Source organism: Atractosteus spatula, chromosome 8 (genome assembly GCF_055471065.1).
Source record: "Atractosteus spatula isolate fAtrSpa1 chromosome 8, fAtrSpa1.hap1, whole genome shotgun sequence".
NCBI classification, from domain to species: Eukaryota; Metazoa; Chordata; class Actinopteri; order Semionotiformes; family Lepisosteidae; genus Atractosteus; species Atractosteus spatula.
The window spans coordinates 43711051-43728320 of NC_142713.1; the positions used below are offsets into that span (position 1 = coordinate 43711051).

Below are 17270 nucleotides of genomic sequence, written 5' to 3' on the forward strand. Positions count from 1 at the left end.
TAAGATTACAAATGAGAGCAAGTACTTAAAGGAGGTAGTAGTTTATTGATCCAAGGATCTCGTCCTGGTATTGAAGAAACAGGGTTAACTGCTTCTACAACATGGTACAACAACCCTTTGAGGAAAATATGCCTACTGTATACGTACATCTTTAAGACACTTCCACATAGTTTACATTTCTTTTTTCTGGTCTGAATCTCACTCTTTATTCTGAGTTGATTTTGTAATATGTTTGAGGATTTTGAATACTCGGATGAGGTCTCCTAGTAGTCTTCTCTGATCAAAACTAAAAAATAAATTCTATTCTTTAAGCCTTCTATAATGTATAACATTCCTTTTATGCCCCAGAATGCTCTGGATGGATTCCAGGATAGCCGTCTTTTATAAACATCATAATTATACACAATATTCTAAATGAGGTTTTACTAATGCATTACACAATTTTTACATAACATCCTTTGTTAAGTTATGCTGTTTTAACTACACAGTATGTATCGTAACATTGTTGCCTTTTTATTGCTTCCCCATATTTTGGGGAAGATCGAAATGATGTGCTAAGATAAGACTTTGTCATAATGACCCTCTTCAAGCTCTGTATTTCTGATTTTATATTTAAAAGTACATATTTCTTTGTTCCCTGCATGTAATACTGTGCAAATCTCCACATTAAATGTCATCTGCCAGTTGTATGTGTAGTCTTTTATCTAAATCTTTTAAATTTCCTCTCAGCTTCTACAGTGTTTGTAAATCATCCTATTGTGGTATTGTTTGCAAACTAGACCAATTTATTGACTATACTACAATCTAGATGATTTATATAAATTAAGAAGAAAGTGGTCCTAGTACAGTTTCTTGTGGTACTCCACTATTTACTGTATATCACCTCAGTTTGAGCCTTCTCCTCTTATCCTTATCTATTAACCAATTCTCAGTCCAAACACATATTTACCCCAAAATGAACAGCCTGTATGTAATATGAGAATTTATCCTTTGAGGAGCTTCATTAAAAGCCTTTTGAAAATATAAATACATCATATTGTATACTCTTTGTGTGTCCATTATTGTTGTTCTTGTTCAAAGAATTAACAGATTAAGCTAGACATACCTTTTCTAAACCCATGTTGACTGCCTCCGAGGATCCTATTTCTATTTTGTTATATTCCACATTTCTAATTTTGTTCATGAAATCTTATGTCATATAAGTGAGTCATATTTGTCTATAATTGTTTCAGTTTTATACACTTTTTGTAGATTAGCAATGCATTAGCAAATCTCAAGTCCATCTGTACTACCCGTGTCTTGTGTGACTACTGGAGAGGTGCAGCAACAGCTTATGAATAACAGCTCTTGTGTCCCTAAGTACAATTGGCAAGATACCATTCGGGCACCCAAGATATGTTGACTTCCTTCATGAACACCTGAGCAAAATACTCATTTAATTATTTAGCCACTTTCCTTTCATGTTGAGAGGTTTCCCATTATTCTCCTGGTTACAAAAGTTTGGCAAATGTGTTTGGCAAATGTGAGCCACCTCTTTTTGTGGTTTGCCCACATAGAAAGCTGCTTCCTTGGAACCCAACAATGAATGTCATATTGGTGCAGACAAATTTCAGAAGTTTTACATTTCAGAAATTTTAGAAGTGTTCAACATTTCAGTGATTTCTATCTGTTGCCTTTATATTTCTGTTTGTTTCCCAGATCATTTGTCTCAGAGTCCATGGTGGCAAGATATACAGTACTTGTTCCCTCTTCCAAGCAGGGATATTACTATACCAGCAGCCTTAGCTTTTTTAGAAAATGGACACTACAGTGCAAAATGGTAGATTCGTGGATTATTCTACTGAGGTTGGTGCCCATTTGTCAGAGCTGTCTTACCTTAATTATGATGTTGTGTTCTACTACTGAGTGTCTCCCTTTTTTACCTCTGGGAACTTTCACAGGCCTCTGAATATTTCCAAAGGCTTCTACTACACCTCCAAAGTACATAATGTTATTGCAGATTTGTTTTTGTTGGACATTATTTAAAGGAATACTTAGAGGGGTAAATAAATGTGACCCTCATGTTTTCTGGAATAGGGCTTACATAGGGTTATCTGTGACTTCAAAAGTATATAAATATTGAAAGACTGCTTGCTTGGTAATGTTATTAACTCACATGCATGCAAACATGTGAAATATTTGTTTGTAAAAGATAATACAAAGAGAAATAATATAGAAAAATAATCTCATTCCAGGTAAGTAAATGAATTTCAACATCTGGCTATGGAACTAAGACTAGAATAACTTATATAACCATTGAAAGGTGGATTAATAAATAGATTGTGTTGACATGCAGAAGGCTAATCACCTAGAACACATCTGAAAAGTACCGAACAAGTAAAATGCCAAAAAAAAATCAATGACCTGGCTGAGGGTCAGTATAGTCAACAGTATATCCTTCAAGTTGCATTAATTCCTGAGGTTCCGATTTCTTCTCTCTGTAACTGCACATGGCAAAAGTGTACTGGCTAACCTGAAACAGACAAGGAAAACTGCAGCTTAAATAATACTAACACATGTGGTTATCTTGTATTCCATTACCAAAGACATGCACTATTAAAAAATCAAGTTAAAAGGTCTCTGAAAAAGATAAAGTGCCAGGATGAATAATTTAACTTGAGTGTTCACAACAAAAATAAAATACAACCCAAATTCTAATAATCCTGGCACAGCACTGTTTCAAAACATGTCTATTCTTAGAATAAATGTCTTCATTTCATAGTCAGGAAAAATAAACAAGTTTATTAAGAAGAAAAAATAACTTAAGTCTCCTGCTTACCTGGACAAGTACAAAATACCTCCTTTTCCAGCGTTTCCAGACCTTCTGCCCAAGGGCATATAGATACCTTGTTTTTAAAAAAAGAGAAAGGAAAATTAATACTTTTGCTGAAAAATAAAATAACTTGTTTGGTACAAGAATGTGTGATTGAGTATGTACAAAATAAAGAAAATAAGTCCTGTATATATTAAATAACTCTTGAATGTTTTAGGTTAAAATAATTTTCTTTTTCTGGTGTGTATCCAATAACTACATTACTTATGCTTTGATATACAGTATATAAACTGAGAATCTGAGCTTAGTTAAAAAACAAAGGTATCAAGTGTTTATATATGAGATAATCACCGAACACTGTAACAGGAATAAAGTGATATATATAAAATTAGTTTAATGTTGATTTCCTACTCTAATAATAGAGTGGAGAGAAGGACCACAATCCGGACAAAAGTTTAACTGTGGCTTTCTCTTTAAAGACAAACTGTTTAACTCAGCAAGCTTCTGGTGTTACATAGGATTAGGTAACAAAGAAATTAGCACCATATAAAAGAAGCCAGGATTTAACACAGTGAAGAGCCTTATGTCATAAGGATTTACAAACCACTATAAACACAGTAAACTAATCCAACTGTTGAAATCCTTTCCCTAGTGCTCACCCAAATTAGGTGAGATTTCCAAGAGATTAATGCCTCCCTGGTTAACAGGTTGTGTACACAGTAAAATGCATGTACTAGTAAAATAAATAGTGGAGTACATGACCAGATTTTGATAGCTATGTAACTGATGTCTTTGTTTTCAGGGATTTAAAAAAACAAGGATAGAATGAAAACCATATTTAACGTCTTACCAAATTACATAAAAAATTGATTAATGTAAAAATAAGGTTTTGTCTGGAAAATCATCAAAAATGAAACCCAGTGACAACATTTAGTAAGCACAGTACCCATTTTACCTTATGCTGCAGTTATAAGGTTCAAATATAAAAATAAATATTAAGTTGCAAACATATTTATACACATCAAGAAGCTAAAAACTCATAGATTAATTCCACATTTACCTGGATTCTACTAAATGAACAGCTGAAAGATACAGAAATGAATTGTTTTTGTTAAAACTATTTACTTCTGTTAGAAGAAAAAAAAGACCCCTCACAAAAGTTCCTTTTTATTTCAATCCATCTTCCAAATCAGGTGATAGAAGAAATCTGAGGCTCGAATAATCAATCATCCATTCTTGCAAATCAAACAATGGGAAAATATATGGGGGGAAAAAATCAATATATAGTGAGACTCTTTATAGTTGGAAAGGGGTCCCTTGAAGAAAAACTCCCAGCCAAGGTTGAAAGAGCAATTAATGCAGTCTAAGAAATCTGGGCCATTCTGATCGTGTTCGGTTAACATGTGGCAGAAGTAATCATCCACTTGTGAAAATGATTTTCAGTTCATTCTCAAACACCTTTCAGACACTCATGATCCCATTTAACTGACAACAATACAGGCTATCTGTGGGCATCACAGCACTATATGTGAGAACCAATAAGACAGAATGCCCACAGGCACTTGCAGTCATCACTGCACATTCTGTGCTCACTGCATAATAGAAGTCTTCTGCAGACTACATTCCTTCTTGCATTCAATATCAACAAGATTAAGCCATTTTTGTCTTCGTTTAAAAGATAAGACCACCAAATCAACACAACAGTATGATGGAGGCCATCAAAAACTCCCATTGCTGAAAGAAAAATTATCTTTTTTTTCTTTTTAAGAAGAACATAAATAAATAACGAGACAACCTTCAATAAATGGAAACATTCCAAACAAAATAAAAATGCATTAGCTATATTCACATTGACTCAAAAGAGGTTTTTCTTCAGCGGGACAATGAAGCTTTCTAATTCTGTCCTTTAGTTTGATTCATACTGTATGTGTTCAAAAAATCTTGAAAATTTTTACATTTCACATCACCTCCACTAAGCCTATACAAAACAACCGTGCATATCGCTGAGGTGTAAACTACAGAGAAGAGGAAAATTGCTAGTTGACACAAAAAATTGTTGATTCTTTTTACTTAGTGACAGTTGTAATTAAAACTTTCATAGCAAAGGATGATAAACTGCTTCTGATTTTTATAATTAACAATTTTTAACAGATAGGTCACCAACCTAAATGCAATGTCTCATCACAAATTACCTAAAGAAAAATAATGAGTTTTTAATATATACAGTACTTTATTAGTCTGTGCCCTCATTAAATGAGCTGTCATTCTTCGCAAATTTAAGATCTGGATTACCTGCATTTAGTAAAAATATAAATATATTGGAACACAAACCAGAAAATAACATTTTACAAATCTGGTGATTATAAATTACTAAAATTCATTAATTTACTTTAAAAAATAGTTTTCTATTGGACCACAAAACTGAAAGAACATTCTATTAATGCAAGCTTAAGAAAGACTACAAACAAGATGTATAAACATTCACTCCTTTCAACTAGACCCAATTTATGTTACGATGACTATGAAATGACAGTCTTAGGTTTTAAACCTCTGAAACATAAATTACTATAAATTACATAAACTCTAGGCAAATTCAAACTTGCTCTTTTAGCACGATCTTCATGTAAAGAAAGACAAGTACTCCTAATTCCTGAATACATTTAACAGAGGAATAAAATAATAGGAAAAACAGGAGATATAAGTTAAAGTGCATAAAAAAATCTTAATATACTTTAGATTGATTTAACTCAAGGTTTGAAAGAAGCAAAGAATACTGTTAATATTAAATTTAGTCATACTAAAATGCTGTATGCTATAATATAGCATAGTACAACATATACTACTCTCCACTAAGCAATGTGATAAATGTTATCACCACAGCATAAATAAAATTGTGTGCTTTACAACCTGATCACAAAAAAAGTAATGGAAACATTTTAATATTACTGAGTAGAGTATGTCATGTTGCATTCAGTATAAGTATGATCATATCAGGTGGAATTTGACATAAAATATAAAGAAACCCCCTGGATTAGACCTGAGAAATAGCTTTGTAGTGTTTCTTATTGCATTTTTCTAAATTAATAATTCTGGGTAGTTCAAGAGAGAAAATATTTATAACATGAGGCAATATTATTTATTCAAAGCCAGGTAACCTATGAACAGGTAAATCAACATATATATGTAAAAAGATTAAATCTAATATATGAATACTTAAAATGAATACAGAAAACTAGAAAACCCATAAAAAACACTTTACAATTATATTTGTTTTTTTCTAGTTTATTGATGGTATTTGTGTATTTTCAAATTCTCTGTAAAAAACAACAATTGCCACTGAAATTAACAATAAATTCACTTGGAACGTATATATTATAATATATTAATATAAAATATGAAATAATATGAAATGTCTCTCATTTTGAAAGAATGTATTCAATTTGAGGTTCCTCGGAATCTATAAAAATAATTTTCATTTCATAAATGAGAATTACTTCCTTTTTTGTAGTTAAGATGTGGACATCTTGAAATAACCTGAATACCTAGATGACAAAGAAATTGTCATCTCAAAATTATTGGAAACTTAAATTTACTTATTGAAATTATAAAGTAATAGGAATGGCGTGTAATTTAAAATTACCCTGCAAAATTATATTATGTATATTTGAAACAGAATTTCAAAACATACGTTCATCTTAATTTGATCACTTATTTAATTTTATGCCGTTGACCGTATCATTAGATAAAGAAACACAAAGGGTAACAGAAGCTTCTAAAAGACTGGCGGCACTCATTTATTACAAAAACATCAACAGTGCCCTCTTGTGGATATTTGCTTAAATCATAAAAAATATCGCAATTCGAGAGAACTTGTAAATTTTTTCAAGCTTTCGGTTAATCATAAAAGTCTGACAGGATTGTGAGTCTTTAAGCAGTCACTTTTCTCTTAAAAACAACTTTAAATGATGGAAATATATAACTTCATGCAAAAAGAGTGCTTAATATATAAAATAGAACATATTCATAAAGATTTATAAGAAACATAAAAGTGCATTTCCGAATGTTTAGAATTTCATCACTGCCTTTTATTTGGATAATTGGCACAAGGCATAATCATTTTATCAGTGTATTCTGTGAAAACCCAAAGGAAACAACAATAACTGTTGGCTAGTGAAAGGAACAGGTAGATTATAGAATTCTTGCCTTTGTATAAACAGGACATTGATAATATACAACAATGGTGTACTAGCCCAAAGATGAAGCAAGATTTTGTTTTAGCATTTTTTAGAATTTAGGATTGTTTGAAAAAAATCATTGAAATTTTGAAAATGTCTGAACTTACAGAAAACCATCTTGCAAAAAAAAAAAGATCTGTGGAAAATGATCCTTACACATAATGTATCCTGCTACTGGCATACTGAAGAATTTGTCCATTTCAGTATGATATTCAGTTTCCATGATCCTGATGCATTTTAATCAGTTATACTCTAATATTGTATATTCTCCCATAAAGTAATGGTAATTCTGCATACCACACAAAGCAAAGCAGTGATTATAAAGTTGTGATTCCCGAATAAAAAAAAATCTTTGACACTTAAATAACAGATTTAGATCTTCTACAGAAAATAGTCCATTGCTAATGTTTCATTCACAATCTTCTGAAGTACAGGGAATATTTGTACAGTATATAACCACTGCAAAAAATATTTGTTTTGTCTTAATACATGGAGGTCTGGTTTAAACAAAAGCTTGGAGATACCTGACTGTCACTATTTTAAAGCCATCTTTGCCAGATGCTTCTTGTGCCAATGGAAATCTACAGTACCATGAACAACTTGTTTGTAATTTGATGAGCATGTATTTTTGATTAAGTTAAAGAGATGAAATACCGTAAAAAAAAAAATCATTACATCGAAAAAAAATGCTGGCCCGTAATTTGCTAATTTACTACAAATGAGTAGCATGCACTTAATTAAACAATAAAAAAAAACTTTCTGATGTATTTTTAGAGTTGTTTCAGCACACAGATATTATCATTGAACATGTACAGTATATGTTGTCAGTGGTTTAACAAGAGAACCTATTACAATTAATCAAATAGTCAATAAAGACATAATTCCCACATAATAAATCACATTTTTCACTGTTATTATAATCAGATACAAATGAATTGTATTCAGCTGTAACAGGTATGAAAGTTTATTAAAACATTATACAAATATATAGGCCTAATTTTACTTAATTAGCTTAATACGATTCAATCATCATTCATCTACTTTAAAATAGTACAGCCCTCCGAATTCTACGCAAAATACATTAAATAGACTGATCAATTGACTCCTAGATTAATCACACCTTAGATTCAAGATTTAATGTTGTTTGTTCAGGGAAGTACTTAAAATGAAACACAATAAAGAAAACAATTGTTAAACAATAATAATTTATGTTAATAATCATGCAATGAGAAAATATCACTGTAAAAAATTCTAATTGTAGAATTACTAGTATTCACATCCATTCCAAGAATACGTACATGGAAAAGGACTCTCTAAAATAACATTAGAGCAGAAAAGGTCATAAGTCTAATTCATCATTTAAGATACCAGGAAACACTATTCGATAACGCATTTAACATGCTTCCCTTTTGAGTAACAACAGATCAATATTACCCCTATGTGGTAAGCGAATGTGTTCAATACCTTTAAAGCATAGCAGCAGTGTGATATTTGTATTTATAATATCTTGTAAAAGGAGAATTAGTGTCCATTCTATGGATAGTATTTTTTCACTTATTCCAGTCTTCAGTTGCCTTTTAGTTCTGGCAACTCATGCTAAGCTACAAGGACATCTTAAGCTTGATCACAGGGAATGCAGCACCAGTAGCGTTACCAGATGCTGGATGAGAAAGGTTTGGATTGAATGTATTATAATGTGTAGCACAAATAAAACAAGAAGAACTCTAGTCACGTGGTGATTATAAAGATTCAGTAAACATACATCTGAAGACTAATCTCAAACACTGCAGCATCTCTTACAAGAAAATATAGAACAATTCTTAAATAAAGAAATCAAGTAATTTGTTTTAGAACCAGATCCAGTATGTACCAGTCATTTGAAAGATTTCTTGATACTCTGAGATCAAGATGACAAAGAGTATATGGAAATATAAACTTAATAATGCTCAATAACTTTTTTACAGGCAGTAAAAGTTGACAATGCAACCCATCCCGGCTCCATGCCCTGATATTAAAAGAATGAAGTCATTAGTCAAATACTTATTATTACTTTACATTTATCAACACTTAATTGCATCTGTTTCAGTCTTTTAATGCAGTATTTCTCCCAATTCTAATAATGAAATCCTGATGGATAGGAAGCCCTCTCTTTCATGCTGTTGCATGAAAATTATTTTCTATAAAATGTATACAGTAGGACACTACTTTACCACTACTAAATAAAGGTAAAGAGGAATCCTCTGATCCTAATTAGAGATCCTAATCCAGATACATGGTGGTTGTGACAAAACATTGTACATTATAGGAAGAAAAAAGATGACAAAGTTTCCTTAACGTACTCAAATTAATCAATAAATTGGTTGAAAGGTTTTGAAAGGTTCTCAAAAAAACCTAAAACATCTCTTTGAAATCCCTGAGGGTCAAAGGTTATGTTTTCTAAACTTTTAGAAAGCTTGACCAAACTATTAGAAAGTTGTCTGTAAATCTATCTGACTGCATGCTCTGTATTTTTTGTAATACTAGTTACAGTTGGAAATTCCATTCAAAATGGACACAATGGATCATCAGGCTAGAGCTTATCCTGGTTTCTAGGTGTAAAGCGATTAGAGAGCAAATGACTTCCCCCTGGACTGGTCTCTAGTTCATCACCAGGGTTACCCTCCAGCAGTGCTACTTCCCATTTATACAGTGGGGGGAACTGGAATAATCTGGGTAATGTACCCCACTCAAGGTACAACGGTAAGTCCATAGCTGGGACCTGAACCCACAACCCCCCACTTATGAATTCAGGTACGTAACCACTATGCACTGCTGTGCATAACTAAATAAAGAACAAAACAAAGCTTAAAACTTATCAGACAACAAACTAAGTTCCTGAAAAAAAGCAAATCTATTTTAATAGTCATATGACCACTCTTTGTCTAATTTGTTGTGCAAAAATCTTTTCCTTCTTGGGAAGTGATATGTGACAAACTGAGTCAAAACAAGATATTTTATAACAAAATGTAAGCACGAATATTTTTAAATAAGTCAGATTCTACTTCCAGCGAATAGAAAACACAATTTTATACAACTGGCAAATGATTGTGGGGGTTGGTAAAATCTAAATAGACATGTTGTTGTAGCCTATACCCTGCCTACTTTAAAGGAAAAGGATGGTGAAATCATCACTAGATGTGCAAAATAGCCTAGTTTCATTTACAGGGATAGTAAATAAGATATAGATTACTACTAGTCATACAGTATACAGAAATTAGATAGAGGGTATGTATGAATTCCCACCTTCTCAGCTGATCACATCAGAGCTCAAAAACCAAGAAAGACAGGGCTTGTTTGATACTGAGGTGGAAGACCTCCATGGAAAATACCAGAGTGCTGCTGGTAGATCAGAAGGTGACACTCTTCAACCTGGATCACAATTTCTAAAATCAATGAATCAGGATAGTGAAAAGGTGAACAGGACACTGTGTTGTAGAAGGCACAGTCCTACAGTATTTATGAGATACTAAATCACGGTCCTACTAAGTCATTAAAGATCCCACGGCACTGTTCCTAAGAGTAGGAGTGTTAACTATGGTGTCTAGTGCTAAATTGTACTCTGGGGTTGCACAATCTGGCCTTCCTACAATTCCCTCTTAATTCAATTTGTGAAGCAATTTCACATTTCTCTACCTGATCTGCTGTGTAGTAGCAACTAATGGATACTGCAGATCATTCAAGTGTGTGCCTCGCTTCAGGGGTGGGTGAAGTGGTTATCCTCCTAGATTTAAATCTGTTAGGATCCTTTGGAATGAAAAGCACTGTCTTAATGGAATTATTCATTATCTATGTGATAAAACCTCTTAATTGCAACCTTTTAGAACCTTTAAGAGTAAGTCAGAAAGATTAAAAAAAGTCACTCATTTGTTTATTTTATGCTTTGAGTGACAGTTTCTGGAATTTCAGACCAAAGCATCAGTAATGTTTGCATCAGATAACACCAGTGCAACAAGCACTGGTGTGATCATACCCAGCTTGTGGCCTCAGACAAAACTGATATAATGCATTTAATACATGATGAGACAGAATCCCAACTTTTTAAAATATAAATGCATAGATTAGACTGGTAGGTACTGCAATAACTAATATTGCGATTGATTCTCAGTCCTTGAAGATCCCAATAACAGACACTACTGACATTCAGTTGCATTCCAAACATTAAAAAGATGGACATCTGTGACATTAATTCTAATTTTTCTCTCATTTCAGCTTTTTATGTTATCCATATTGTGTTTCAACATCAAATCAAGCAATTATTAATTATTAATGTGCAGACGCTGTGAAATCCAAGGGAATTGATTTTTTAACCCATTAAACTTTTATTCCCATTTTTGGATGTTACATGACCATACCTGGACTGTAACATTCAGGGTATATGAGTTTATTTGACGCATACCTTTATTTTTATTATAAATTAAAATAAAACTTAGTATTATTAATTACCTGTTTGGACAGAAGTTCTGACAGAAGAATTAATTGTAGCAAAACCACTGCAATTCACACAGCACATTAGAATAAAAAGAGGATATAACTGTTCGACAAGCATGCCATGAATTAAGACTTTCAGCTTGCATATGCCTCTTACCTAGTTGAGTCTACAGAATTAGAAAGAAAAAGCAAGTATGAATTTCCAGGAATTAAGAATTAACAGAATGTTTAGCAGACTGCAGGGAAAACAGTGGCAGAGAATAACTACAATTAAACTTCTGTCATGTTATTAAAACCTTTGTCTTTATCAGAGTCCCAGTGATTTTCTTCTTTTCTTTTATTAATCTCTCTCGTATTCTTCATCAGAATCTAGTCGTGACAGATTGTCATCCTTTTAGATGCAGCAAAAGTAGTTGAAAAGGCATTCAATCAATCACAAAGTGCTTTTGCTTCCTAAGCAAGATCAACAGATGGCCGTTTTAACAGAAGCACTCAACCTTAAAATCTGGGAAGGGTACATGAGTTTCTGAGCTCCCACAGAAACCAGTTAAGCAAACTCTCAGGTGTGTATTAAAATAATCAGAGTGGAAAATTCCAAACAGATTCAAAATGACTATTTTGGAAAAAAAAGCATAAATACAGAAACAATACTAATTATATTTAACCAAATAATAAAAATAACACATTTTATAATGTTTTATTTTATTTGATTTTTTTTGCACTTTATATATGAAACAAAGCAAACAAAGCTTAAAGGTCCCCCAAAAATTAATTCATTTGATGTGTTATTTTACTAATTTCAAATTACTCTGATAGAACTCTGTTAAAATTGCAACTTACCAAGATATGAATTGTGGATCATGTGTATTTAGTAACAAAATAAACTGCAAGTAGCTAACTCATCGCTATGAGACACACAGGTGCTATTAGGTTACAGTATATCAAAAAACATTTAATCCAAACTACACAAGTGGATTGACTGTAGTTTGTTTTATTATTTTTAGGCATTATCTTCAATGCATTGAGAATGCCTTCAACACAAATATGGTATTGTAAATGTTTCAGTAGATTTCATTAGTTACTGTATGTATACTTAACTACAAATATATATTTTGTTTTTCAGAAATACAAACGTTTTATCAATAAATATTGAGATTTACAGAACGACCTTCAAACCTTTTACAACTTCTAATTGCTGGATTTAAAAATTAATAGCATATTTATTAAAATCTTTATAAGTTTTCACAGTTAGCAATTGCAGAGTTCAGCTGCAGCAATGATTATACTATCAACACATGACCAAGAAAAATTAAAGTGACATTTTGGCAATTGCGGTTTATCTATATTAAATAATGAAGTAATAGAAAGAATGTAAAAATAGTTCTTAATAGACTTAAGCAACATTATTTGTTGAACCCTGCTGACAGAAAGCTTCAATTAGCACTGAAAAGGAGATCCATCTTGGTGTGGACCCCTAACAATATTCTGGTTCAGTCACTCAAGAGGTCAGAAGAGAATGTAATTAAAATTAGCAGTGCGTCTCTGCAATTAAAGCCCCACTTGAGATCATCAGGATTCACAGTCAATGTTAGGACTCTTCGTTAATTAGAAAGAGGAGCGATAAGAAACAACCTCTTGAACTCGGCAAATACCATTCAACACCAACCATTATTCAGGCATAAGTTGCAAATTCTACCCGTTAGTGTCCAACAATCTTGCTTCAGAAAAATAAATCTTATAATGTCAAAGAGTATGTATGTGTTTTTTCTATCTTGCCACCAGAAAATAAGAAAAAACAAGTTTATCCTTTATAAATATATTTTAACCTATCTGTCCTTTGGAAATCAACATGTGTGGGAAGCAGAGCTGTAATGACAAGATGTTTATATCTTATCAAGACAAAGTAGAAGGAGGTCCTCTGTGCAATCCTACTCATACAGAACAGTGTTGAACAGCTGTCAGAAAATGTCAAAATACAGTATAAGAATTAATTATAAAATACTACCTAATTCATTTATGTAAGATTAGGATTATTTTGAGGCAATATCCATTTTTAATCTTCCAGCAATGGAGTACTAAACAAAATGATTAACAAGAAGTTAAATCCTTTTGTGATTAATTTGAACGTACAACCTTTCTGGATATGTACTGTAAACAACTTGTCTCATGAAGTGACTTGGACCCATACACATAATGTTTGTGTTAATCGTTTTGCAAAAACATTTAGCTAAGGATTTCATATGAACAACAGATACAGAGAGAAGAAAAAAAATGAAATATGTATTTCAGGCCCATATCTGAATCACAATTTAAATAAATAATTGACTCACCAGCTCATTAAAAGTATTGTCCTCTCATTTTAATCATGGATTATAATTACAACAAGTTATATTTCCGATATCAGATCTATGTCTGTTAAGAATCTTAATGCTTTTCTCCAAAAATATTCCAAACTGAACATTATATTTGTCGTTTATAAGTTCATTACTTTTCAAAATATTAAACTGATTAACAGTACATTCAAATAATAAAATTTAGAAGGATGCAGAGTTCAGTATTTGTAAGTAAAATCAATAGGATTTGTCTAGATCATTTTTACACCAACACTACATTTAATCTTTAGTTAATAACAATTTTTAACATGGTAATGGTTCACAATTTTAAATTGAACAGAACAAAGCCCCCCATTGATGGAACAAATTTCCAAACAGTATTAGTTTATGTCACTTCAAGGCTCTTCATTTAATAGCGAAATAAGTTGTAAAACAGTTTTATGTTGTTTTTTTTGCACCATCCACTCATTTTCTACACCACTTCATCCAGTCCAAAAAATCTCATTTAACTCAATTACTGTTAATGTTTTTATAAAATGCCGTTAAATGGTTCCATTCCTTCCAGTTATTTTAGAACATATTTTAATTTTCTATCATTTTACATACTTTGCTGTGTCAATCCAATTCTTTTTCCAAAATTCTACAAAGATATAAATGAAAATAAGTCACCATGATTCTGGCTGTTTTATCTGTAGGATAGAAGGAACATCATAATTAATAATTCATAATCATAATTTTTAAAACTATTTTTTATAAAATCTTGTATATGAGTGTTTAGGACAGCATATATATACTATATAATAAAAACACAATATTAAGGCAATAATGGTTTGTTGTTGTGCTTGTTTATGTTTCACAGTGATACAATAAAATTCATCTGGGATCATTAGTTTCATTTTTTTTCTCTAAGATCATATTTTATGACAAACTTTACAAAATACAGAAAATCTCATCAAGTCGTGCATAAGAGTATAATCTAGCAGTTGTAGTTCAGGTGGGTAGCTGCGTCAGCATGCGTAGGCTGCAAAGGAACAAGTAATAGGTTTATTCCATGCTGAAAAAAAGGAAGAAAGAGAACACAATGTTTTGGCCGTGGAGCCTTCTCTCCACGGCCGAAACGTTGTGTTCTCTTTCTTCTTTTTTTCAGCATGGAATAAACCTATTACTTGTTCCTTTGTAATCTAGCAGTTGTCAATAAGTAAATCATTACCTGTAGCAACAGTACCACATTTCACAGTGAACTAACTGGGTTGTGGTGCCCTCTGCTGGTAGCACTACAGAATTTTTTTAAAATTCACCACTACCATTTCCTTCCCACTGCTAGCAAGTTTAAAAAGAAGAAAGTGATAAAGCTGAAAATGATATTATATACATGAAATAAGCCAATAAAGTAATACCTTTTTTAAAGCCTTTGATATAGTGCTCGAAGACCAGCTGTAATCTTTTGAGCATCTTTGTCCTAAGCAATGGGTGCTGCCATTTCAAAAGGACGAAAGTAGTATGAATGGGAAATTAAACATCAAAATGTATTCACACACTCTAAAGTAGCAGCATTCCATTTTTTACTGATTTTGTTTTACTTTTTAGGTGCTTAAGAAAATGGTTTGAGGAAAAAAAGAGGTTTTCATCTCATCTCCATGCTTTTTGTTGTCTGCTAAAAGATATTCTAAAACACCGACTACAGACAAATAAAATAACAACTGACGCAGAGCAACAAGACCACTTATTCAAGCAAATGGTGAATGCAGTACCTGGGGTTTAAAACCATACAAGAGAGAAGACTAAAATCTATGAAAGCAGTCTGAACATTATGGAAGGAATAATTAAGAGGATGCTAATTTTATTCAGAGCGCAGGGCCAGAGGCCACAGCTGGAAAATGAAGCGAGAGAGGAATGAACTAAGGAAGAACAATTTCATAGAAAGAGTACCTGAATGAGATCTTGACAGAGAAAGATAAATTTAATGTGAATATTTTTCTCTTTCCCAAGTAACCAGAGTCCCTTAATGAAAACTGAACAAGGTCAAATCCGAAGCTATTGTGAATGCAAATGTTAGAAGAAAATGTTACTGCACACTATATATATATATCGTGTTGTTTCATAAGTACCAGTGAAAATATGTGGATAATGGTGGTAACTTGAGATCTCAACAGCACTTGTAGAAGCTGACCTCTGAGTCACAAACAAACTGAAATCATTCCTTCGGAACAAAATTTGACCATGTTCTTTCACCTCTGCTTTGAACACAAAGAATGAAAAACTGTTCTCAAATTAAAAAGCAACCCTTTTGTAAATTAATGTTTTTTTCTGATGTAAAGATAGAGCCTAACTGCAGAACCTGCTTTCAATATGCATGCTCAATTCAATATACAATCTGTTTTGTTATTGTAGGCATGTCAACCCTAACCAGTTTCCTAATTTCTCAGTTTGGAGGGACAGCCTGTTCTAGATAGTGTCTAAGTGTCTTCCTCTTCTTAATTATCTGCTTCACCTTGCTCAAAGAGATATAAATGGTCTCAAAATGTTTTTATACCCTTCTCCTGATCTTTACCTTCAACAAATTTGTATTCCTGAGTGGGGTGTATTTTTAAAGCTCTTTGGTCTTCATGGTTGAATCTTTCTTCAAAATTCACAATTTGACTGAGGAATTTGTGTTTTTTTACTGAAATCATGGCAACGGCTATATTTCACACAGGCAAGAGTGACTTATCTAGTTGTGTGGCTCTTTAGGATTAATTTGTGCACATTAATCATGATTAATCATGGTTTACCACAGTAAAGGGTTTGGTTACTTAAGCTATCATGACATCAGCATTTTGGTTCATATTAATTATCTATATACTGCTTTATTATTGGTTTTTTTTGCTTTGAATGTGGGGAGTAGATTGTGGATATAACAAATATGAATTACTACAGTAATGTTGCAAACGTTAAAGCAACAAAATGTGAAAACTGTGCAAGGCCCAGAATACTTTTGCAAGGCACTGTATGTTGTTACATCCATTTACCTGGTTATATTATTGAATGGTTCTGAGTTGGTCCAACATTTCTAATGATGTTATGAGATCATGAGTTTAAAAAAAGAATCCTACGGTATGCTTCAAGGCAAAAAAAACCCAGAATAAATTACATAATGACACACTGATAATACAACTTTGAATTCTGTGAAAGCAGTTCCTTTGTGTTCAATTAAAGTTCTCAATATAAAATCACTTGATGAAAGTGAATACCTGTTCTGATAACTTCTTAACATAATATAAGACAGGATTTGTTTAAACTCATGTTTCTGAAATGAAGGTCCAAATATTATTAATATATTATCCTAATAGCTTCACAATTAGTAGCTCAAGCTAGCAGTAGTTTGCTGCAAACATTCCTGAACTGAATTTCTTGATTCTGGCAGATAGAGGGAGCCAACATACC

At 32.3% G+C, this 17270-nt stretch overlaps 1 protein-coding gene across 1 annotated transcript in view; it reads right to left on the reverse strand.

Annotated features, from left to right (window-relative positions):
• cadps2 (calcium dependent secretion activator 2) overlaps positions 1-17270 on the reverse strand; it is a 300507-nt gene that overhangs the window by 118453 nt on the left and 164784 nt on the right. Inside the window, exons 9-10 of the mRNA XM_088922931.1 lie at positions 2819-2885; positions 2404-2512 (exon numbers count right to left, since the gene is read on the reverse strand). Of these exons, the coding sequence (XP_088779057.1) occupies positions 2404-2512; positions 2819-2885 (176 nt within the window). The remainder of the gene's footprint in view (positions 1-2403; positions 2513-2818; positions 2886-17270) is intronic.